Here is a 25,895-nt window from a genome sequence, read left to right as displayed (position 1 = left end):
CTTAGAATTGGTTTTCCACCTGAGCTCTTGATATTCATGCAGGTGATTCCTTTTTCTCCAAAATGCATCATATCGTCTACATTCTGGAACCATTGTTGAAATAAGATCTGGCAATTCTTGGATCGCCATAAATTTGCCTGGAGCTATCCTGCACCGATAGCTATAGTTTATAAGAGGTGATTTATAACTAAAAAGTAATAAATATTACATTCTTCCACAAAATACACTAATGTCATCACATCTATCAAATTATTAAAGAGTGCTCCATTACATGACCTCACTCAACCACTGCTAACTGGCTACTTCTCCCATTTCAGTGTGTCTGCCGTATTTCTCGTTAAAGAAATAATTTTCGAGAAATGATCAGGCAAAACGCTTCTCACGGCACAGACCTAATGCCTTCCTGTTTTTTTTTTAGCTGAAATATAAGAAATTATTGCTTTCTCAGGAAGCGAGAGGACTTCACACATATGCCTGTTTTAAATATGTAGGTATGTTACAATGAAATAAAGTGTGAGCTCTAATGAAAGATATGAAATGCCATAATAACCAAACCGGTTGAAATTTGCTTTGGGATAGCGTATTTTAAACAACTAGGTAGAGGAAGCATGCAACGTCACCTCCCGCTAAATTATTCAAAGCTGTGCCCTCAACAGGCAAGGTGAATCTCATAGTCGATTTCGATGTCCGAGGTCGGATACTCATGGAATTCCTCGAGCACGGAAAAACCATTAACAGTGACATGTTCTGTGAGACACGCCATAGCCTACGTAGGTCCATCAACAGCAAATGGCTTTCACTGCTCACGGATTTAGTGATTCTGCTCCATGATAACGCGCTTCCACGTATCTCCACGGTCACATATGGTGTAATGACCTAGTTCATATGGGAGCAGCTTGAGTATCCGTCCTACGCACAAACATATCGCTCTACGACTTCCATGGCTTTGGTCCGCTAGAAAAAACATGTTAAAAGGAAGCGTTACGACAGACGACGAGATGAAGAATACAAGCCCCTCTTACGCCCACAGGAATCCCGGGAACAGGAATCCTTAGGCTCATTACTGTAGGACAGCCGTGTTCACTCCTCTGATTATTACTTTTGAATGAAGACTTCAGTTATACCCAAAGTGTTGTTTCGTACCTTTTCTTTTAAACGCTGCTCATACTTTTATAATCATGTTACTATTTTGTATTATATATTCAGAACACACATGTCCCCCATTTTATTAGAATATCTTATGGATAATTTCAAAGAAATGTACCCACACATTTAACTTAGCTGTTTCCCGTATGTATTGGAATATCCCTTAAGGACAATTTAAAAAAATGTACCGAGACATACAAAATAGCTGTTTCCCATATGTATTCTACCACTTGTTATTACTAAATTAAAATACTACACATTATGATTACAGTATTCTCCAGAATTGTACCACTTTAAATTTGTTTTACATAAACGTTGTTTAAACAACTGTTTTTTTCATAATCCTGAAAGAAACATTTAGAAATAAAATCTCGTTTTCCGGCAAGATAACACTTGATTGGGTATCTTTGATTTAACATCTTTTTCCTTGATCATTATTTTCTGATTGTAGTTTCTTATATTGAGAAAATGGAAGGAGAAATCTATATTTAAATTGAAAAATATATTTATAGACAAGGTCATTACTGATGACCAATCTTGACAGTTGATTCTGTAGTCTTCTGATCTCCAAAAAATTTCTAGGTTACAAATTATGTTACATTAAGAGTTTCATACTCATGCTATTTTGTCATTATGGTGGCGCATATAAAGTACATTACATACAGATTTGTCAAAAGTAAAGTTATATACAGACAAAAAGCACCTTGTGAAAATGGGCATGGTCACAGGCATAACACTTCACTGAGGCATGCTAGCCATAAATATAAACATAAACGTACATAGCCCACACTGGTACATGTTACATACTTTTTCACATACGTAATAAATATGCTAAAAAGTTCATGAAATAATAATCACAATGGTGTTGAACTCTGACATTATACAATGTAATGTCATAATATTTGTTACTGGTCACCAAAATTGTCCATTCTTGTTTCATACATTTTTAAGTCACATTTCTAACAACTCATCTTTTTTTGCTAATCATATGGCTTATTTCACTACATTTCTCATGCATTTTGACTACACAAAGTCCCCGACTTTGAATATGCAAACTTACTTCTTTACCAAGGATTTTAATGAGTGCTCTGATAAATACTAATAAATACGGATTTAAAAATCATTTCAGTTAATAAAGATAAGAGAGAATGGGCTGAAATGTAAGGATCATGTTGGTAGGGTGATATAAAAGAGACTGCCAAAAGAAAACATTGAATTATCGGCCGAATGGAAAGAGGGAACAAGGTGAATGGATGTTAGAGACCTGAACAGATGACTATAACGCATAATCCTTCGAAGGAAATGATGATGACGATGAATGTAAGACTCTCCCAGATCATTATTTCCGGTGGTGGTAAATTAGTGACATGTAAACTTCTAAATATCTAGTACAATGGAAACCAAAACTGGTTCGTATCAGATTTACTTTTAAATGAAAATACCGGCAGGATGAGACAGCCATAGCACCCTTAGAGTTGGGTGCGCCTGTGATATGAGGCACATGGTAATAATAAAACGAATCATCATCATATTGAATCTAGTCATTTCGGTTGCCCTAGGGATGATGTATGACAGACCTGATAAAATTTTAGCCCTGGGGACGGAGATGGTGTTGGTAAGAGTTGCAAAGTAGCCCTGGAATGCTTGGAGCAATTTTAGGCATCCTTATAATGCAAAACATTTCATTGGGATAAGTAAAGAAACAGGCAGATACAGACATCAAGGTGTTTAACCTATGTCATTGTGTCTGTTGCTGTCACAAATACACTGATCAGCCAGAACATTACCTATTACCGACATAAGCCCATTCAGTCAACAGCAATGGCACATTGGCAAGGAATGACTGCTAGCCAAACATAGGCACAGCGCATGTAGTTTCAGTGAGCGTGCTGTCCGTCTGAAGAGTGGGGAAGGCGCGTGATCTATCAGAGATTGACAGAGGGCACATTGTGGTGGCCCAAAGGCTTGGAACGAGCATTTCAGATACTGCACGACTTGTCGGGTGTTCGAGAATTGCTGTGGTGACCGTCTTCGTGTGCCGAAATCAAGGTGAAACCACGTCCAGACGTCATGGGGTTGGGCGGCCATCCCTCATTACAGATATCAGATGTTGCAGGCTCGGCATACTGTAAAACAGGACAGGCGGCGAACTGTGGGGGATATAACGCCAGATTTTAATGCTGGGTGCAGTACAGGTGTGCCTCAAAGCAGTACAAGTGTGTCTGAAAGCACAGTACACCGAACACTCCTAAAGATGGGCCTGTGCAGCCGACGACCCATGCATGTGCCAATGTTAATATCACGACGTCGGCAACTACTACTGAATTGGGAACATGATGTTCGGCAGTGGACGTTGGTGCAGTGGCAGAGTGTAGCATAGTCTGATGAATCCCGATACCGTTTTCATCATGCTGATTGGAGGGCGCAAATGTGTCGCGTTCCAGGGGGTCAGCTGCTTGAGGTGAACAGCGGGGTGGAGACAAGCTCACGGAGGCTGCAATATCCTCTGGGGAACATTCACGTTGGCAGGGTCCAGTGGAGTTCTTCCAAGGCACCATGACGGACAAGGAGTTTCGTACATTGTTTGCAGACCACGTACACCCTTTCATCACAATCGTGTTTCCTGGTGGAAATGGCAGTTTTCAACAAGATAACGCGCCATATCATAAGGCCAGGAGTGTGATAGAGTGGTTAGAAGAACACAGTGTCGAATTCCAGTTGACGTGCAGGCTCCCCAACTCACCAAATCTGAACATGATAGAACGCATCTGGGATGTGATTGCTCTGCATCGTGGTGTAGCTTGCTGTCCATTTTTCGAGAGGATGCGTTTCTGGATGAGATATCGAATATATTGCTTCCCCCTACTTATACTTGCCGAGGAGATCACGAATGTAAAATTAGAGAGATTCGAGCGCTCACGGAGGCTTTCCGGCAGTCGTTATTTCCGCGAACCATACGCGACTGGAACAGGAAAGGGAGGTAATGACAGTGGCACGTAAAGTGCCCTCCGCCACACACCATTGAGTGGCTTGCGGAGTATAAATGTAGATGTAGATGTGGCGTCAGAGATTGTCTCCCGCTTGACAGAATTTCTGGAAATTACGTGACTTGTGTGAGCAAATGTAGTGCCAACTTCCACTAGAGACCTCATTGCTTTTTACGCCACGAGCCGTCGCTGCTGTTATCCCTACCAAAGGTGGCCATATCGGCTGTTACACAGATGGTCATAATATCATGGTAGACCAATATATATTCTAGAATAATGCATAAATAGATATTTAATTGTAATCATAAAACCACATTATAATATTTTTGGATAAATAGTTTTTACAGACTGCCGGAGGTGAGACAAGAGCGCTGAAGTCAATTCTCACAATACCAGCCCTCCTATATAACATCGGAATGTATTGCATCTTTGGCCAGATGGTAAATGACCAGGTAAGTCTATAACTGCTTGATTATCAGCGACTGCGCCTACATTAACTACCCCACGGGCAAGCAAAGTCTTTCACATGAGCTGGGGAAATCACAAACCAATTAGATTTTCTAGGTAGATCCCATTGCTAGCCCTAACCTCACGGACAAATATGTGCAATAAGAAATAGAAGTACTAGTGGATGAAGTATTATTCATCAATAAAGCGCGTTTGTGTGTAGTGTCACATGGTAAACTTTGCAAAATGTTCAGTCTACAGTGGACACCGCAAGATTCTGAAGAAAATCACAGTAAAGGGGTCGGAAGTTCGATTGTTTGAAGAAAAATGACACAGCCAAGCAACCCAGAAGGTTTTTAATTTCAGTGACAATGGCCACGAATACCTGCAGACTTACATATTACGAAGCATCCTACGTAAAGATGACAGTCAATATTAATGTGGTTAATGGCAGCATCAGAGTGTTATATCTTAATTAAGACAATTAGTATTGGGCATTTTTCGATAAAGTACTCCTCAAATATCCGCTATAAGTACATAACTGAAATTATTGCAACGAACAAACGTGTGCCCACAATTGTTTTCTGTGGCCATCACATTCGTATGGCTACTCTCTAGAAAAAACTCGAACAGTTTCTTCAAAAGGGGACTATTTTACAATTTTTCAATCGATTGTCATCCAGATACCATTGCTCTCATTCTAGGACATACGACTACGTACAAGTTAATATAGTGCAGCTACGTGTTCTGGAAAAATATCGGAAAAAATTAGTCCTGTAGGCGAATTATGTATGACAGCGTAATATTTTCCAGTCACGTAATGCTCTTTTTGTCAACGTCATTACACATTATAATTTTAACACTCATAATCAAATGTTACATTATTATCACGAGATGAACTTACAATACATACGCTGCAGTTTGTAAGGCTTGAGTAATACCGGGTGCTTACAATTAAACTTTCCCCATTTAACGGAAACTAATTGCTATACGAGAACCAAACTTAGTAGCATTAATGTAAAGGTCGTGGGGAAGAGAAATAATGCAGAATCAATTGAGTCGAAATACTTTTAATGTTCTGTCACGGTACATCATGACGTTCCATACCGGTACCATTATTGCTACAAACGGGGCTCAATACGGCGACCATCAGTGTCCAGAAGAGTCAGACAACGCAGGACTGCATTCTGCACAGAAGAACGAGGCATGTACGTGGATATTCTGGCTACCTCTCTTGATATTCTGCAATTCAGATCAGCGTGTGTTTGAATGTTCTCCTGGTAAACATTGTCCTTGATGTAGCCCCACAACCGGAAATCATTGGAAGTGAGATCAGGTGATGGTGCTGGCCAAGCGTTTGGAAACGATCGGCTGATAATTCGGTCATTTCCAAATGTGTTTCGGAGGAGCAGGTGAACTTAACGAGTGATGTGCGGTGGGGCTCCATCTTGCATAAAAACTGTTGGGTTCAATGCCTCTCTCTCGTACAGAACTGGTATGACATGCTGGCGAAGCACATCGCAATAACGCTGATCAGTCACACAGAATATGGAATCGGTGGGTTCAGGAGGGTAATACGGAACGCCGTGCTGGATCCCAACGGCCTCGTATCACCAGCAGTAGAGATGACAGGCATCTTATCCGCATGGATGTAACGGATCGTGCAGACATGTCTCGATCCCTGAGTCAACAGATGGGGACGTTTGCAAGACAACAACCATCTGCACGAAGAGTTCGACGAAGCTTGCAGCAGCATGGACTATCAGCTCGGAGACCATGGCTGTGGTTACCCTTGACGCTGCATCACAGACAGGAGCGCCTGTGATGGTGTACTCAACGACGAACCTGGGTGCACGAATGGCATAACGTCATGTTTTCGGATGAATGCAGGGTCTGTTTACAGCATCATGACGGTCGCATTTGTGTTTGGCGACATCGCGGTGAACGCACATTGGAAGCGGGTATTCGTCATTGCCATATTGGTGTATCACCTGGTGTGATGGTATGGGGTGCCATTGGTTACACGTCTCGGTCATCTCTTGTTCGCATTGACGGCACTTTGAATCGTGGACGTTACATTTCAGATGTGTTACGACCCGTGGCTCTACCCTTCATTCGTTCCCTGCGAAACCCTATATTTCAGCAGGATAATGCACGACTGCATGTTGCAGGTCCTGTACGGGCCTTTCTGGATACAGAAAATGTTCGACTGCTTCCCTGGCCATCACATTCTCCAGCTCTCCCACCAATTGAAAACGTCTGGTCAATGGTGACCGAGCAACTGGCTCGTCACAATACGCTAGTAACTACTCTTGATGAACTGTGATATCGTATTGAAGCTGCATGGGCAGCTGTACCTGTACACGCCATCCAAGCTCTGTTTGACTCAATGTCCAGGCGTATCAAGCCCGTTATTACGGCCAGAGGTGGTTGTGCTGGGTACTGATTTCTCAGGATCTATGCACCCAAATTGCGTGAAAATGTAATCACATGTCAGTTCTAGTGTAATATATTTGTCCAATGAATACCCGTTTATCATCTGCATTTCTTCTTGTTGTAGCAATTTTAATGGCCAGTAGTGTATTTTTACCCATGTGCGGAAGGAGGGACTCCTCTAATAGTTACTAAGGCGCATCCTTCATCGCTTTTCGGATGACGTCTCATATGAAGTCGAGGTTTATCACCTCCCAATAAATTTCAAAATCTCATAGACGCCATGCATGCTCTCTGAATGACGCCCTACTACAGTTCACAGGAGCGCCTCTTGAAATGAAAAGCTATTAACTCTTTAATTCGAAACGACAATCGCCACACAGTTATTGTAAAAAATGAGTGACTTTCCTAACAACAATAATTACAAAATAAATTGTCAGCTGATTGCCTTTTGAGAAGTAGTGGGTGCAAATAATCGTCCACACTATCTTCGCGTCTCGTATTATTTAGACAGAGCAAATACGTCATGTGTTGTGTATTGTGGTCTTCTGGCCAAAGACTGGTTTGATGCAACTCTTCATGCTACTCGACCCTGTGCAAGCCTCTTCATGTCTGAGTAACTACTGCACCTTTTGAATCTGCTTACTTCATTCATCTCTTGGTCTCCGTCTACGATATTTACCCCTCACGCTTCCCCCCAATATTAAATTGATGATAGCTTGATGTCTCAGAATGTGTGCTACCAACAGTTCCCTTCTTTTAGTCAAGTTGTGCTACAAACTACTCTTCTCCCCAATTCCATTCAGTACCTCCTCATAAGTTACGCGATCTACCCATGTTCAAAAAATGGCTCTGAGCACTATGGGACTCAACTGCTGTGGTCATAAGTCCCCTAGAACTTAGAACTACTTAAACCTAACTAACCTAAGGACATCACAAACATCCATGCCCGAGGCAGGATTCGAACCTGCGACCGTAGCAGTCGCATGGTTCCGGACTGCGCGCCTAGAACCGCGAGACCACCGCGGCCGGCCTTACCCATGTAATCTTCAACATTCTTCGGTAGCATCACATTTCAAAAGCTACTAATCTCTACTAAACTAATGATACCTTGAAGTCTCAGAAAGTGTCGTATCGACCGATCCCTTCTTGTAGTCTAGCTGCGCCAAAAGATTCTTTTCCTCCCCAGTTCTATTCAGTAGCTTCTCATTAGTTACGTCATCTACCCATATAACCTCCCGCATTCTTATGCAGCACTGCATTTCAGTAGTTTCTATTCTCTTCTTGTGTAAGCTATTTATAGTCCATGTTTCACTTCCTATACATGGCTGCACTCCATATAAATACTTTCAGGAAGGACTTGCTGTGTTCCGGAGGAGCAGGTGAACTTCACGAGTGATGTGCGGTGGGGCTCCATCTTGCATAAAAACTGTTGGGTTCAATGCCTCTCTCTCATACAGAACGGGTATGACATGCTGGCGAAGCACATCGCAGTAACGCTGATCAGTCACACAGCATGTTTTTGGTTACTGAGCTCCAACTTGTTCAAAAAATAATGGGCCAATGCAGAACGTACCCGTGAAGCCACATCATACAGTGACACGTTCACCATACAGAGGAACGTCATGCACAGTGGCTGGAGATGAAGATGCCGACACTCAGCAATTCTGTTTGTTCACCTCACTCGTCAGAGAAAAATGTCTGTCCATAGGATGGTCCAGGTGTAGCCCCCGTCAACATCAATCCTTGTGAGAAAGTGGAGAGCGTCCTGTGGTGCAAGCTGCTGTGCGATATGGATCTTGTATGTATGCCGTTTGAGTATTTTTCGAAGCACTTTCCATACAGTGGGCCACGGGATGTTCAACTGTCGTGTCACAGCATGAGCACTGCCTCACGATCGAGAATTGCGCATAACGTTGTCTGCCTTAGCAACAGCGATTTCATCAAACGAATGTGGTGCAACCGGTCGTCGGCCTCTTCACGGAGCGACGCCCTGTTCTACAGCTGATTCTAACTTCTTCATTACGCTCCGCACAACAGGTGGAGAAAGAGAGCACTTCCTTAATCCTTTCAGCCGACGATATTCTCGAAGTGAAGGTGCAGCATTACTTTTGTTTTGATAATAGAGCTTCACCAATAATGCGCTGCTCCTTTTGGCCAAGCTCATGTTAACACGTCAGCAAGTGCACAGCGACTGGTCAGGTGTGTGAGACTATGAATCACGATGACTGATCACGGCACCTGGTGGCCATAGTTGGAACTGGACGGTGGCGCTGTAACGCATGGAAATTATGCACCCCATACTCTGGACATTAATGCTACCGTAATTGTTACTCGTAAGTAATTAGTTTCATTGTTATAATATGTTAACCCCCCATGAACCGTGAACCTTGACGTTGGTGGGGAGGCTTGCGTGCCTCAGCGATACAGATAGCTGTACCGTAGGTGCAACCACAACGGAGGGGTATCTGTTGAGAGGCCAGACAAACGCGTGATTCCTGAAGAGGGGCAGCAGCCTTTTCAGTAGTTGCAGGGGCAACAGTCTCGATGATTGACTGATCTGGCATTGTAACACTAACCAAAACGGCCTAGCTGTGCTGGTACTGTGAACAGCTGAAAGCAAGGGGAAACTACAGCCGTAATTTTTACCGAGAGCAAGCAGCTTTACTCTATGGTTAAATGATGATGGCATCCTCTAGGGTAAAATATTCCGGAGGTAAAATAGTTGTCCATTCGGATCTCCGGGCGGGGACTACTCAAGAGGATGTCGTTATCAGGAGAAAGAAAACTGGCGTACTACGGATCGGAACGTCGAATGTCGGATCCGTTAATCGGGCAGGTAGGTTAGAAAACTTTAAAGGGAAATGGATAGGTTAAAGTTAGATATAGTGGGAATTAGTGAAGTTCGGTGGCAGGAGGAACAAGACTTTGGTCGGGTGAATACAGAGTTACAAATACAAAACCAAATAGGGGTAATGCAGGAGTAGGTTTAATAATGAATAAAAAAAATAGGAGTACGGGTAAGCTACTACAAACAGCATAGTGAACGCATTATTGTGGCCAAGATAGACACGAAGCCCACGCCTACTACAGTAGTACAAGTTTATATGCCAACTAGCTCTGGAGATGACGAAGAAATTGATGAAATGTATGATGAGATAAAAGAAATTATTCAGGTAGTGAAGGGAGATGAAAATTTAATAGTCATGGGTGACTGGAATTCGAGAGTAGGAAAAGGGAGAGAAGGAAACGTAGTAGGTGAGTGTGGAATGGGGTTAAGGAATGAAAGAGGAAGCCGCATGGTAGTATTTTGCACAGAGCACAACTTAATCATAGGTAACACTTAGTTCAAGAAAGATAAAAGAAGGTTGTATACATGGAAGAAGCCTGGAGATACTGACAGGTTTCAGATAGATTATATTATGGTAGGACAGAGATTTAGAAACCAGGTTTTAAATTGTAAGACATTTCCAGGGGCAGATGTGCACTCTGACCACAATCTATTGGTTATGAATTGTAGATTAAAACTGAAGAAACTGCAAAAAGGTGGGAATTTAAGGAGATGGCACCTGGATAAACTGACTAAACCAGAGGTTGAACAGAGTTTCAGGGAGAGCATAAGGGAACAATTGACAGGAATGGGGTAAAGAAATACAGTAGAAGAACAATGGGTAGCTTTGAGGGATGAAGTAGTGAAGGCAGCAGAGGATCAAGTACGAAAAAAGACGAGGGCTACTAGAAATCTTGGGTGACAGAAGAAATATGGAATTTAATTGATGAAACAAGAAAATATAAAAATGCAGTAAATGAAGCAGGCAAAAAGGAATACAAGCGTCTCAAAAATGATATCGACAGGAAGCGCAAAATAGCTGAGGAGGGATGGCTGGAGGACAAATGTAAGGATGTAGAGGCTTATCTCGCTAGGGGTAAGATACATACTACCTACAGGAAAATTAAAGAGACCTTTGGAGAAAAGAGAACCACTTGTATGAATATCAAGAGCTCAGATGGAAACCCAGTTCTAAGCAAAGAAGGGAAAGCAGAAAGGTGGAAGGAGTATATAGAGGGTCTATACAAGGGCAATGTACTTGAGAACAATATTATGGAAATGGAAGAGGAGGTAGATGAAGATGAAATGGGAGATAGGATACTGCGTGACGAGTTTGACAGAGCATGAAAGACCTGAGTCGAAACAAGGCCCCGGTAGTAGCCAACATTCCATTAGAACTAATGACAGCCTTGGGAGAGCCAGTCCTGACAAAACTCTACCATCTGGTCAACAAGATGTATCAGACAGTTGAAATACCCTCAGACTACAAGAAGAATATAATAATTCCAATCCAAAAGAAAGCAGGTGTTGACAGATGTGAAAATTGCCGAACTATCAGTTTAATAAGTCACGGCTGCAAAAGACTAACGGGAATTCTTTACAGACGAATGGAAGAACTAGTAGACGCCGACCTCGGGGAAGATCAGTTTGGATTCCGTAGAAATACTGAAAAACGTGAGGCAATACCGACCCTACGACTTATCTTAGAAGCTAGATTAAGGAAAGGCAAACCTACGTTTCTAGCATCTGTAGACTTAAAGAACGTCTTTGACAATGTTGACTGGAATACTCTCTTTCCAATTCCGAATGTGGCAGGGGTAAAATACAGGGAGCGAAAGGCTATTTACAATTTGTGCAGAAACCAGACGGCAGTTACAAGAGTCGAGGGACATGAAAAGGAAGCAGTGGTTGGGAAGGGAGTGAGACAGGTTTGTAGCCTCTCCCCGATGCTATTCAATCTGTATATTAAGCAAGCAGTGCAGGAAACAAAAGAAAAATTCGGAGTAGGTATTAAAATCCATGAGAAGAAATAAAAAATTTGAGGTTTGCCGATGACATTGTAATTCTGTCAGAGACAGCAAAGGACTTGGAATAGTAGTTGAACGGAATGGATAATGTCTTGAAAAAAGTATATAAGGGGAACATCAACAAAAGAAAACGAGGATAATGGAATGTAGTCGAATTAAGTCGTGTAATGCTGAGAGTATTAGATTAGGAAATGAGACACCTAACGTAGTAAAGGAGTTTTGCTATTTGGGGAGCAAAATAACTGATGATGGTCGAAGTAGAGAGGATATAAAATGGAGACTGGCAATGGCAAGGAAAGCGTTTCTGAAGAAGAGAAATTTGCTTCATCGAGTATAGATTTAAGTGTCAGAAAGTCGTTTCTGAAAGTATTTGTATGGAGTGTAGCCATGTATGATGCACGATAAATAGTCTGGACAAGAAGAGAATAGAAACTTTCGAAATTTGGTGCTACAGAAGAATGCTGAAGATTAGATGGGTACATCACATAACTAATGAGGTGGTATTGAATAGGATTGGGGAGAATAGAAGTATGTGGCACAACTCGACTAGAAGAAGGGATCGGTAGGTAGAATATGTTCTGAGGCATCATCATCATCATCATCATTATCATCATCAGTTATCTGCTATATTAGCAGGTCCTTTTGCCTCTCCATGTTCTGCGATCCATTGCTTCCTTCTTAAGGCTGCTGTATGTTGTACCGTCCATCATGTCATCCAGTATTAGGAATCTCTTCCTTCCTCGCTTCCTTTTCCCTTCTACATAACCTTCTAAAACTGTTTTTATCAGTCCGTCATTCTTTCTTAATATATGCCCAATCCAATTTCTTTTTCTTCCCTTTATTACATCTAGTAACTGTCTTTTCTCTCCCACTCTTCTCAGTACCTCTTCTTTTTTTACTCTGTCCTTTCAACTTATTCTTTCCATCTTCCGCCATGTCCAGATCTCAAAAGCCTCCAGCCTTTCTCTGTCCTGTTTTCTCATAATCCATGTTTCAGCGCCATATAGAAGAACACTCCATACAAGACATGTTATGAGTCTCTTTCTGAGTTCTCTGTCCAGACCGCTGCAGAAGATTCTCCTTTCCTTATAAAACGACTCTTTTGCCTTTGCTATCCTTGTTTTAATTTCTGTGGTGCACTTCCAGTCGGTGTCTATCCTGCTTCCAAGATACTTAAAATTTTGCACCTGTTCTAGTGTTTCTCGATTCAGCATTATTTTTATTTCCTTATTTCCTCCTAGTGCCAATACTTTTGTTTTATTTGTGTTAATTTTCCTTCCATGAGGCATCAATTTAGTATTGGAGGGCAGCGTGGAGGGTAAAAATCGTAGAGGGAGACCAAAGGATGAATACACTAAGCAGATTCAGAAGGATGTAGGTTGCGGTAGGTACTGGGAGGTGAAGAAGCTTGCACAGGATAGAGTAGCATGGAAAGCTGCATCAAACCATTCTCAGGACTGAAGACCACAACAACAACAACAACAACAACAACAACAACATGTTAAACAGGGGAAGTTTAATTATAACCACGTGGTAGTTCCTGCCATCCGTCTGTAGTCCGTTTTCATCCTGTAATACTTCCTTGCAGTCCTTAGTATTACCAGTGAGGATGGATGAGGGATGCTTGAAAATGACAGTAAATATTACGTAGCATATTCTGCAAATGGCTATAAAAATCGTGCTTGTACTATGTTAAATAAATGAGACGCTGCAATAACTACATATCATTATCATACATTATCAGTGTGTGATGTTGCTATGAGACTACTCCTAGTATCCTCTAAACGATAGGGGAAAATTTTTTAATGTAAAAGCAGTTACTACAGCTAGTGTGTGATGGGCATAGGATACACATGGACCTTGTCCGAATCAAATTTAATATGATGATGATTTACAGGAAACTATCCTCACTTGATTTACCTGATGGCAGGCGTGGAAGTCATTGCCTAGTCACTAGTGGGCGTGCTAGCTACCGATGACTCGCATGCATGCATGTCCTACAGTGTCCAACTGTGGAGGGAACAGCAGTGTTCGGTGTTCAGTCTACTGCCTCAGTGTCTGACTCGAGTCCATGACAGGAAACAGCAGAAGCTAGCAGGTTTTCGTCTAATCAGAGCAGCTGACAATATATGTCTCCTGTGCAAAAAACATTTTATTTAAGTCGAAAAGGAACTCTGTCAACCGGTAGGCCCAATCTCACAAATCTTCATCACACCAGTAGTATATATAGGCTGAGAAACGCTTTGTCACCCATATTCTTCAATTGACAGGTGTTTTAAAGGTGTGGTTATGTGTCAGACAAAGGGCAGGCCTGGCAGTATGTATTTTGCGTAGGCGTGATGCTGTCAGGATTAAATAATTTGGATGTTGCCAAGAGCTGAAACAGCCTTGCATTGTAAATATGGCATGTTGTTCTCTTCCGATTAATTTCTTTGTCATCTGTTTCCACTGTAAGATGTACCACCTGTACAAAGATGTCTTAGATACTTCTATCAGGTTTAAAGAGCTGACCGTGAAGACGTACCTAGAATCCTTCTCCTTGCATGTTCCTCGTATGGCGTTAGAGCAGTCATGAAGTCGAAGCACAAATCGATTCTTTGATTTCTCATCTTTACAGTAGCCGACAGATCTCAGACAGTTAAAGGAATGCAGAATTTATAAGTGGAAGCTGGGGAGACACTAATGCCTAATATTACGCCGTCAGACCGGCGGAACGTGCTGTGTCATCAAAATGCATGTGTGCTACTCTCAGAAGAAACTGAGATTTCATGCATGCTGAAGATTCATTGTTGGATTCATGGGAAGCTGCAAGTCTGTGTCACGCCTCTGATGTGCTGTATGTACACATCGTGAAGTACTTGTTATCACATGATACAAACTCGAATGTTTTAACAGTGGTCATGTGTAACCAATAACATGACGTCATTTCAACCAGCGGAATAGCATACATGTCAACAAATGCTGGTATTGTCCGTAAGTTCTACGTTTTGGCACTAAAATCAAAAGTCCTTAATATTCATTGGTTTTTCGAAGGCAGTATTAAGGTCGTTAGAAATACTGAACAACTGAGAGATCTGCATGTCTGTACCGCGACTCTGAGATGTTATATACACATATCTTGAGGCACTTGTTAACAGATGATACAAAAGCACCCTGCGGGGAATAACACGATATCTTTTTAACACTGTTGAGCAACGTTCATGTCGACTTATTTGTTCGTTTGGACACTAAAATCTTAATTCCTTAACGATGACTGGCTTTTCGTAGGAAGTATTAAGATCACTAAAAACACTGAATTTCGGATCTAATGTGCTATCTACACACATCACAAAGGACTTGTTAACAAGTGATACAAACCCGAATGTTTTGCCAATGTCATCCTCTGAGGAATAAGATGACGTCCTTTTAATCTTTAGGAATAAGTCCATTTGACAAATACTGTTTTCCTGCCAATTCTACCTTTTAATAATAAAATTATAACTTCGTAATGATTCAAATGGCTATGAGCACTATGGGACATAACTTCTGAGGTTATCAGTCCCCTAGAACTTAGAACTACTAAAAACCTAACTAACCTAAGGACATCACACATATCGATGTCCGAGGCAGGATTCGAACCTGCGACAGCAGCGGTCGTGCGGTTCCAGACTGTAGCCCCTAGAACCACTCGGCCACCCCGGCCGGCATAACTTCTTAATGCTGATTTATTATTCCCTGCAGTGTGTTAATGATAAAACATTCGGGTTTACATTATCTTTTAACGTGTGCTTCTCGATGTGAATACGTGGCGTGGTAAGTCATGATACAGATGCGCAGCTTCGTGAGCATAAATCTCAGCTTGTTCTGAGATACACTCATGTGCAGTCTGATGTCATGGCGCCTTCCTCTGATCTGCGTAATACGCTGAAGAGCCAAAGAAACTGGTACACCTGCCTAATATCATGCAGGGTCCCCGCGAGCTTCCAGAAGTGCCGCAACACGACGTGGCATTGATTGGACTAACGTCTGAAGTAGTTCTGGAGGGAACTGGCACCATAAATCCTGCAGGGCTGTCCATAAATCTGTAAGAGTACGACGGGGTGCCGATCTCTTCTGAACAGCAGATTGTAAGGCATCCCAAATATGCTCAACAATGTTGATATCTGGGGAGTTTGGTGGCCAGTGGAAGAGTTAAACTCAGAAGAGTGTTCCTGGTACCTCTGTAGCAATTCTGGACGTTTGGATTGTCACTTTGTCCTGCTGGAATTGACCAAGTCCGTCGGAACGCACAGTGGGCATGAATGGATGCAGGTGGTGAGACAGGATGCTTATTACGTACGTGTCATATGTCAGAGTGGTATCTAGACGAATCAGGGTCCCATATCACTCCAACAGCTTGAAGAGTCCCCTGTTGGCATGCACGGTCCATGGATTCATGAGCTTGTCTCCATACCCATACACGTCCATCCGCTCGATGCAATTTGAAACGAGACTCGTCCGACCAGGTAACATGTTTCCAGTCATCATCAGCCCAGAGTCGGTGCTGACGGTCCCAGGCGAAGCGTAAAGCTTTGTGCTGTGCTGTCATCAAGGGTACACGATTGGGCATTCGGCTCCGAAAGCCCATATTGACTATGTTTTGTTGAATCATTGACACGCTGACACTTTTTGGTGGACCAGCATTGAAATCTGCAGCAGTCTGCGAAAGGGTTGCACTTCTGTCACGTTGAACGGTTCTCTTCAGTCGTCGTTGGTCCATTTCTTGCAGGAGCTTTTTCCGGCCGCAGTGATGTCGGAGATTTGATGTTTTACCGGATTGGGTGGTGGTGGTGGTTAGTGTTTAACGTCCCGTCGACAACGAGGTGGCCAGCCGGAGTGGCAGAGCGGTTCTAGGCGCTACAGTCTGGAACCGCGTGACCGCTACGGTCGCAGGTTCGAATCCTGCCTCGGGCATGGATGTGTGTGATGTCCTTAGGTTAGTTAGGTTTAAGTAGTTCTAAGTTCTAGGGGATCGATGACCTCAGAAGTTAAGTCCCATAGTGCTCAGAGCCATTTGAACCATTTGACAACGAGGTCATTAGAGACGGAGCGCAAGCTCGGGTTAGGGATGGATTGGGAAGGAAATCGGCCGTGCCCTTTCAAAGGAACCATCCCGGCATTTACCTGAAACGATTTAGGGAAATGACGGAAAACCTAAATCAGGATGGCCGGAGACGGGATTGAACCGTCGTCCTCCCGAATGCGAGTCCAGTGTGCTAACCACTGCGCCACCTCGCTCGGTTTACCGGATTCCTGATAGTCACAGTATGCTAGTGAAGTGGTCGTACGGGAAAATCCCCACTTCATCATACCTCGGAGATGCTGTGTCCCATTGCTCGTTCGCCGACTATAAAACCACGTTAAAACTCACTTAAATCTTGTTAACGTGCTATTGTAGCAGTAACAACTGCGCCAGACACTTGTTGTCTTACAAGTACAGAGGCGTAGCCAACCGCTGCGCCGTATTCTGCCTGTTTACATAATTCTCTATTTGAATACGCTTGGCTATACCAGTTTCTTTAGTGCTTCAACGTATTGCACATTGGTGTATTGCCAACTTCCGCTCACACGATTATGCACCATTCTAACTGCCTCCTAACTGAGAATAAATCTCAGAATTAAAAAAACAGCTATATATCCCCGCGAACGAAAAAGAGGACTGACTGTTGTATGTGAAGAGAGAGCCGCAAGTGTACACCAAGTAAAGTGTGGAATGTTTTAGGAGTAGCATTATGTAGAAAATATGACGTATAATTAAAATTCCCCAACGCACTAGACAAGACGACTTGTAGTAGGGAACGGACGTATTTGCTAATACCATATAAAGATGTGTTCCGAGTGGAATACTGCCTAAAGTAGTGTGGCTCCGCCATATTTAATATATCGGGCTATTGTATTTGTTTATGTGTTTATCGTAGTGGGAAGCTTGGGTATTTGGATGAAAATCGGTGAAGTTTTTTCAAAATTGTTTCAAGAACACACACACACACATATGCGGGCGCGCGCGCTAGCACACACACGCTATAACGCCGAGGCAAAGATGATGTTTAGTACGAGGATCGTGCTCCTCAGCTTTCAGTGGACGCAGACAAACATTGTATGCCTGAGGCGAGGGCAAAGTGCCTACAGCAGCTGGTCATAGATCAGGTCGTGGGTAAAAAGTCGTGTCTGGGACACTGCGCCACTCTTCCTCACATTTGAAGGAAACTGCTTGGGTGTTTCTTCCATGCTAACCTTACCAAGATGACAGAGACATTGCATTTTGAGACGGATTTTCTGAAACAGTAGTTTCAGGCTCATACTTAGAGAGGATGATTTTGGAGTGCTTACACAAAAAACCCAACATTTTGTTGCTAATTGTATAAATTAAGATACAACAGAATGCCACCATTAACTATGAGTAATACCAGAACAAAAAAACGGTCCTATCCTAGCATAGAAAAGGCGGATATTTTCTGGACAGAGTCAGGGATGAAAAATAAGGAAACCAGCTTTTAGACTTGCAGTTTCAAAGACATTTAAATCAAAATATTTTGACATATTCGCACTCTTTTACTTGTTAGTATTTGTACCCACGCCATGTAATGTAATGCATGGAGTCAAGTAACCTGTCAAGACGTTTCGATTTGAGTGTCCTCAAGGATGGCCAAAACATATTACCTTTTTTGTGCTAATATTAGCATTGTTTCACTCTGGTTCTCAACTTTTACTCCACCATAATTATGACAGAGTGCCATAGCTGGGTAATGGACGTAGATTTTTGTTGATTCGGGCGACAACTGATCCGATTCAGGTTTTTTATAGTCTTTATAACCATGTTGCTTGAGTGGGGCATCATAGATCTGGCTCTCTGCCATTACCAGCCAGGTATAATTGAATCTGTCAGGTACAGCCTACTGTGTCCTCAGAGCACAAAAGCCTTGTCTCCACGTCAATGTCTCATCCCCGTGGGAGGTTTCTTGTTTTTGTTTTCAGTCTTTTAATTTATAACCTCGTTACTTTTTTCATTTTTTTATTTTTTGCTTTATACTTACATTTTATTCAAATATGCGTAAGACTGTAGGTGCAAACATATGAAAAATAACCATAAACATCGAACAAGGTTCACCAAATAACAGCAAACATAAATACGATACTGAATGAAATGCTGAATACTGTGCCAAGTTTATGATAATAGTCTGCGGAGATAGTTTATATTACGCAGATAAAGTATGTTGCTTTCTCGGATAGCTATACAACAATTCAAGAAAATCCATTAACGGTTTTTATTACAGTAAAGTAGATTGACAATACTTAAATTTGGTTTACAATGTCGAATCGCAAGCTATTGACGACATGCAAATAATCACTGTCTTTCGCTGTACAGAATGTCCATGCAAGTAATGGATGTGGATCACAAGTAACAGCTCTTCTAGTGCTTTCTTCTAGTCCGGATCTACCAGTGTCCATCTTCTACTGTCCGGCCGAGGCTGGCAGGAGAGGCGCATATGTTCTCTTCGGGTAGAGGCCGCTCCTGTCACGGTGCCGTCTTACTCAGCGAACTATTGTCTGATGTCGTCTCACAGGCTTCTCTGCTCTTGCGTTCATCTTCGTACCGGTGCCTGTCGTTACGCCGGAACAGATACACTTTTTTGTATCCCGCCTGGAAGGCGGCGCGTGGGTCTGCTCCTGAAATCTGACAAAGAGGGCGAATGAAAGGAAGCGAGTAGGAGCAGGTGAGGTAAGGCTAGTCACAAGTCGGTTCTGCAAGTAAAGTAAAAGAGGTTTTTTTCTGGTGCATATACATATACAAATTAACACGTATCTTTGATACAGGTGAGCACGTAGGTGCGAAGCCAGGGTCCAGATAAGAAAGTCTCAATAGCAAGCTAAGCTAAAGCGATGGTTGTCGGCCGTCTGCTCTTCATGAACTGGGCGAAAGCGGAGTGGCGCTCGTAGAGCTGCACAGTGTCGGCTAGAGGGCGCTGTCGTAGGCGAAGATCTTCCGCTCTCGTAGTGCCAACCTACGCTGTGGCATCGTAACTATCGATACCACACACCTACGATACGAACGAAAATGTAGGATACTTGTTCAAAAAAAAAAAAAAAAAAAAAAAAAAAAGACGTGGTCTTATACTTCATGTAAAGTAACAGCTTCGAAAGTTAGAAAATCTTGCGAATTTCTCCGTGTCCACATACTGCTGTTAAAAAGGTTGCTTCTCAAATGGAGTCTAAACGGCAAAGCCTTTTCGCGAACAGCAACACGAGACTGAACATAATTGCGCTTAAAATTAGTTGAAAAATATCCCATATGACGAACCCTGTGATGAAACAGTACGAAATAACACAAAGACGAAGTTACAATGGACCATTATAAAATGTGGAAGTATCTTTACAATGTATCGCAAAGTGCGGACAACAATGCGCTAGGGTAGGCTATCCAATGACCTGACGATCACCGGGAAGAAACATTCTAAATCACAAGAAGAACTAACGAACAATTTAATTAATTTATGTTGCTGACAATCCACGTGACTATTAAATAGTTGAGGATTTAATCTCTGATCAGTTAACTGATGGACCAAAATATGCCCAACTATTGGAAACCTTTCCGATGTATGGTTACATTTAACTTAGCTATCAGGTGCGTGAACGTATCATTTCAAAATATTTGAAAATATATCTAATTATGTTGTAAAAGAAATCTTTCTTCTGAAACAAAATGAGAAAAAGATGTCTATCTAAAGAATCATGTGCTACACGAACGCTGGACAGTACCAGCAACAAATAATAAACTATTGCGAAGCATACATCTTGTTATTATCTCTTAACACTCTTGTCATTGTTTATTTAAAGTATACAATAATAAGAATTGAATATTAAGAAACCGCTGCTAGAAAAACTCACCTGAATAATTTTGGCACGAAGTGTTGCAACAACCAGTCCGAATTAAGTATCTGTGTGATTGGCTGAAATAAGCACAACACGAGAAAATACTACCAACTTCATAGTCCTGTACAACAACTGACGAACTTAAGCTTATTTCGTCTGAAAACAAATTTTCTACAAGAAAATTGGTTAGAAATTAGGTGACCTCTCTTCTGCATCGTCATCGATAAGGCTTTAAAAGCTCGATCAAACGGTATAATTTATCATTTTGTACAGGAATGTGTACAATTCCGGTTTGGTGCATCCTCTTACACGTTCAAAGATTTTTCGATGATTTTAATCCACGGGCGAATAAAATCTTTAAAGTATAAATAACGAAACGATAATCAACTGTAACAACCAGCTTTGTTTTAAAGTATATCCAAATGCAGCTATTAAAATGAGGCACATTTTTGCAAAACACAGGTTCATGTGCAAACGAGTGATTTTCCGCAAGTCGAACCTGAGCGATGAAAGATTTTTTGCAAACGCTTATTATAAGTATCGTAAGAATGTATTTTTTACTATCATATGTTCGCGGTAACAAATAAAGATTTCACGAACAACAGGACGAGAATCAGTTGTATGTATTCGTCTTCCTTCTTACAAAATTCGGTTAGCACGAGTTTGAAACATGGAAGTGACATGCATAAAAAACCTCACAAAAAACGGGGTTTTGCACGTGAAATCCGTATGAAGCTAAATTTTGAGAGGGACTCTACAATTTTACCGTAATAATGCATTTTTTACGTATTTCGTTCACTCTAAATCGTTTAGGCGCATTCAGTTCACGTTAAGAACAAATTTTATGTGCTATATTTAGCGTGACTTTAAATCATAGTAGCTCAATAACGGATAAAGATTGTTGGATAAAATCATTTTTTTTCGACTTTGTCTATTTATTTACCTTTGTGCAAAGTTTGAACCGACTCGTACAAGTTTAAAGTACAAGGGGCCCTTTAGAAACCTCCCAAAGAACGTGCTTTTTGCGCGACTAAAGCAAAAGTTTAGATTTGAACCATTGGTCTGGATCCAGTCTGTGATTGCTTAAGTGTTAGTGTTTTTGCACGTAAAATCGGAACAGTGCCTATACAAAACGTGCCATTAGCAGAGCATTAGTTTCAGCCCAATTAAAATCTTTTGCAAATGTAATTGATCGGTTCACACAATATGCCTGGCTGGCAGCTCCTGTTCGTTGTTGGCACCTTGCTTAATATGCTGCAACACAGCTACAGTATGACAGATGTTGGAATGGCTAAACTAATGGTGGCTCGTCCGGAATAAACAAAAAACTTTTTAACGCATGTTCCCAGCTCAAACAGGAACCGAACACTTGGACCCCCCAAAACTGTTATCTGTGCAAGACTTTTCATATACATTTGTTACAGTGCTTCCAAGTTTTATGATTTTATTTTGCTCGTATTTTCGTAGCGGTCTTGCATACTACGATAAGCATCCAAGCCGGGTGCATTTTAATATGCTATATAAACAACTTCGATGCGGATTATTCAATTTGAAGGCCCATTGTGCTTGGAAAGTGTGTGAAATCTGACATATAATAAAATTGTATTTTACTCGAATTTTCTTATAAATCTTCCATAACGTGATAGGCAGGCAGGTTGTGTGAATTTTAATAGGCTATACAAACAGTTTATAAGCGAGAATATTTTACTTGAAGCTACATAGAACTGGAAAGTGTGGTATGCCTATCGAACTTTAGACCAAACAAGTGCTGCTGAACACAGAATACACTTTACGTAGTTAGATACTGCTGTAATGTAAGTGGCACACTGGCTGGTGTCGTTCACGCATTTTACGGACATTTTAGAATATTGTGATATTTGAAAGCCGTCATAGACTCGGAAAATAATTAATGCAAGGTTGTGTAGTGTCTTGTACTAAGTGGGACCCACAAATCGATCACTTAACCTTTTGACCATTGCAAACATCTGTTTGTGGCACAAGCCACTGGGGCATAAATTAACAGTTGGCTCTATTTCGCGTATTTCAGAGCTCGCAGGATAGTATTCCATTTAAATCTCGCCTTCAGTACCTGCGTATCACTATTGTCACATTTTGCAAGCAAATTGTGGTTTTTAATTATTTATACAGAGTATGTTATACTCAAGTCCCATAGTGATATATGTATACCGGTTCGATAGCGAATCGTATATAGCTGCGAATGGAATGAACCTCAGCAACTGGTTAGCTAGTTCACATACAATTGTTTATGTCAGGAATGAAAACGTATTTCACCACATTTTCGTTGTTTTGTCCAATTATGGTGCTTTTTAAGGTGTGTGGCTTATTTTCTGCTAAATATTTCTGGTAGTTCCGATACTATAGAGCACAAATCAGATGGCGCTTCATTGAAATTGCTGAAATATTAGACTCTGATTGGGCGAAAGGGGAAGGGATGTAGTACATTCCACAGTGTGCTTTACTCAACTTTACGTAAATATCAAGGAAACAGTGCAGCTTGGTGCCATTTTCATCCAGCATTTTAATACTTCACCCTGATTGGTTGGAAAGATCAGTGGGAGGGTAGTGGAGGTTTAAAGCAGAACTGAGCTAGTTCCCTCCATCTTGATTTTCGACTCAATGTTTCATTTTTAAAACTTCCCTCTGACTGTTTGGAGATAAAGAGAGTGGTTGGGGCGTAGAGCACAACTGAGCTAGTTCCCCCACCTTGGATGTTATTATTAAGTGGTGATAGGACGTTGGGAGAGGAGAGGGGAGGTAAAGAGGCTTTTTAATTTTCCAGTAATACAGTTACGTTAGTGCCATCATGTTATAATTTTGAGTGGCTGTTTCATTTCTAATACTGTCCTGTGATTGGCTGGAGATGGGGTAGAAGGAAGGGAAAAGGTAGAGGGTTTTTAATGCTCCATTAACAAAAAGGTTTAGTTCTACCATCCAGAATTGTTGATTCGTTGGAGATTGGGGAGGGGAAGGGGCGTGTCTTCCCTCTGATAAGGACGATGCAACTGGTTAGGACTATGACGTCAGTCATGACGTTACTGATAAACCAGTCTACGCCATTAGGTCAATGATCGCACTCAAGTGTACCAGATAGTTGGTTTGTCATGATAGTGTACTAGACGATTGTTGGTTATAAAACTAATTTCCTAGTATATTGGAACTCAGATACTGAGTTGCACTCACAACATTAGCGTTAAGTAGCTCCTCTTTGCTTGCTATCACGTGACGTGAGCAGAGAAGGTAGGTCTACGCGTTAATATTCGATAATCGCTGCTTGTGCAATGTGCTGCAAGGTGATCACATATATTACTGTGATATCAGGTGGCTATAAATTATGTGTTTCATTATTACAAAAGTGGAAACGTAAACACTAGCACAACTGGACGCTATGAGTGTAATAAGATGGATAACACTTGTTCAGTTCTTAATCACATTCTTGATGAATCATTGTTCACCGATTAGTATACAGACAGTAGCTATGCAAGCCCATTTTTCAGATCTGCTGTATTATGAAACCGTGTGTTTGTGTGTGGGTGTGCGTGTGTGTGTGTGTGTGTGTGTGTGTGTGTGTGTGTGTGTGTGTGTGAGAGAGAGAGAGAGAGAGAGAGAGAGAGAGAGAGAGAGTGTAAAAGAGAGAGAGAGAGAGACTATTTCTATGAAGCATTACGACTCTAGTTCTCTGTGACATAAAAATCATGCTTATTGCATAGCTGAAAGGTTCTGGTGTTACTATCATTACTTATTATAATAGTTCACTGCTTTTTATCACAATACACACTCACTAATGGTTAAAACTGGTTGACAAATATGCTCTCATGGTGCAGTTTTAGTCTTTAGTGTTTTTCACAGGTTTTTACAATGGGCTCGACTGCAATTTCTTTTTTTACTGTTGCTATGGCCCTTTTATGTACTCTGAAGACTGTATCTACATTTTTTGTAATTGTTCCCCAGAAAAGGATTCCATATCTAACAACTGAGTGTACATATGTGTAGCATGTAACGAAAAGATACAGACTGTTACGCACTGGTAACAGAACTCTTACAGCATAATTTGCTGATCACATATATTTGCAAGTATGTATGTTCACGCCATTTCCACCGAGAATCAATATTCATTACTAGTTATTTGGTGTTTTTAATGCAGTATGTAGAGGTCATATCTACATTTTATTTTACATCACTTCTCCCTCTCCAAACTGAAATTCACGGCATTTATTTTCTTTCTGAAGAATTTCCTTTTATTGCATACTGGCCAGTTGTAAACTTCCTTGAGGGTTTAATTTTCTTCCTCTACAAGGCGTTCTCTTGTTTTTTCAGTGATTATAATACTGCTGTCCCCAGCAAAGAGAAAGGTTATGCGAAAAGTTATGGGACCAACAGTCATGCAAGTGGGCGAAAATCATATTGTTTCCAGATAGCGAACATTTCGTCACAGTACGCACTGAACTCAGTACTGCGCTGTTGACTTTGCGTCATATCTTTGTTATAATCTCCGTCTCTCCCGTTACATTAAGATATCAACTCTCTGAAATACAATACTCTTGCGATTTCATTTAGTTATCTTTCTGTATGTAAATGCAACTAATGTCCAGTAAAGAGCCGGATAATCTTGTTAGATATGTGTTATTATTTGAGAGTAAAACATTAACCGATTGCGTGAGTTACAGAGCGAGAGGCTGATGCTCTCAGCATACAGCAATGCGTGGGTGGACTTCGACACTCGGTGCAGACGCAGCCTGCTTACCTTCACAATGGTGGTCGGACAGCCGCTGGAGATCAAAGTAGGAAAGATGTACACGTTGAACAGAGGGACGTTTTTGCAGGTGAGCTGAAATGAGTTTAATAATTTTATACATTGTCTACCAGGAGGAAGTTTAATGTTCTGGAAAAGCAAATAAACTGACAAAAGTGTATGCTCTATTCCGCCTTTATACGTAGGTAGACCGCACTGCGTAGCAGTGGTTTTAGTTACATCTTGGTTCAAATGGTTCAAATGGCTCTGAGCATTATGGGACTTAACTTCTTTAGTCATCAGTCCCCTAGAACTTAGAACTACTTAAACCTAACCTAAGGACATCACACACATCCATGCCCAAGGCAGGATTCGAACCTGCGACC

At 41.5% G+C, this 25,895-nt stretch overlaps 1 protein-coding gene across 1 annotated transcript in view; it reads left to right on the top strand.

Annotated features, from left to right (window-relative positions):
- The window catches only part of LOC126199562 (odorant receptor 43a-like), a 93,049-nt gene extending 67,440 nt beyond the window's left edge, over positions 1–25,609 (top strand). Inside the window, exon 5 of the mRNA XM_049936483.1 lies at positions 25,445–25,609. Within this exon, the coding sequence (XP_049792440.1) occupies positions 25,445–25,609 (165 nt within the window). The remainder of the gene's footprint in view (positions 1–25,444) is intronic.
- The last annotated feature ends 286 nt before the right edge of the window (positions 25,610–25,895 follow it).

The sequence above is a fragment of the Schistocerca nitens genome, chromosome 8, assembly GCF_023898315.1.
Source record: "Schistocerca nitens isolate TAMUIC-IGC-003100 chromosome 8, iqSchNite1.1, whole genome shotgun sequence".
Taxonomy (NCBI): Eukaryota; Metazoa; Arthropoda; class Insecta; order Orthoptera; family Acrididae; genus Schistocerca; species Schistocerca nitens.
The sequence above is the reverse complement of the archived record's forward strand: the minus strand, read 5'-3'. Positions and strand labels throughout refer to the sequence as shown.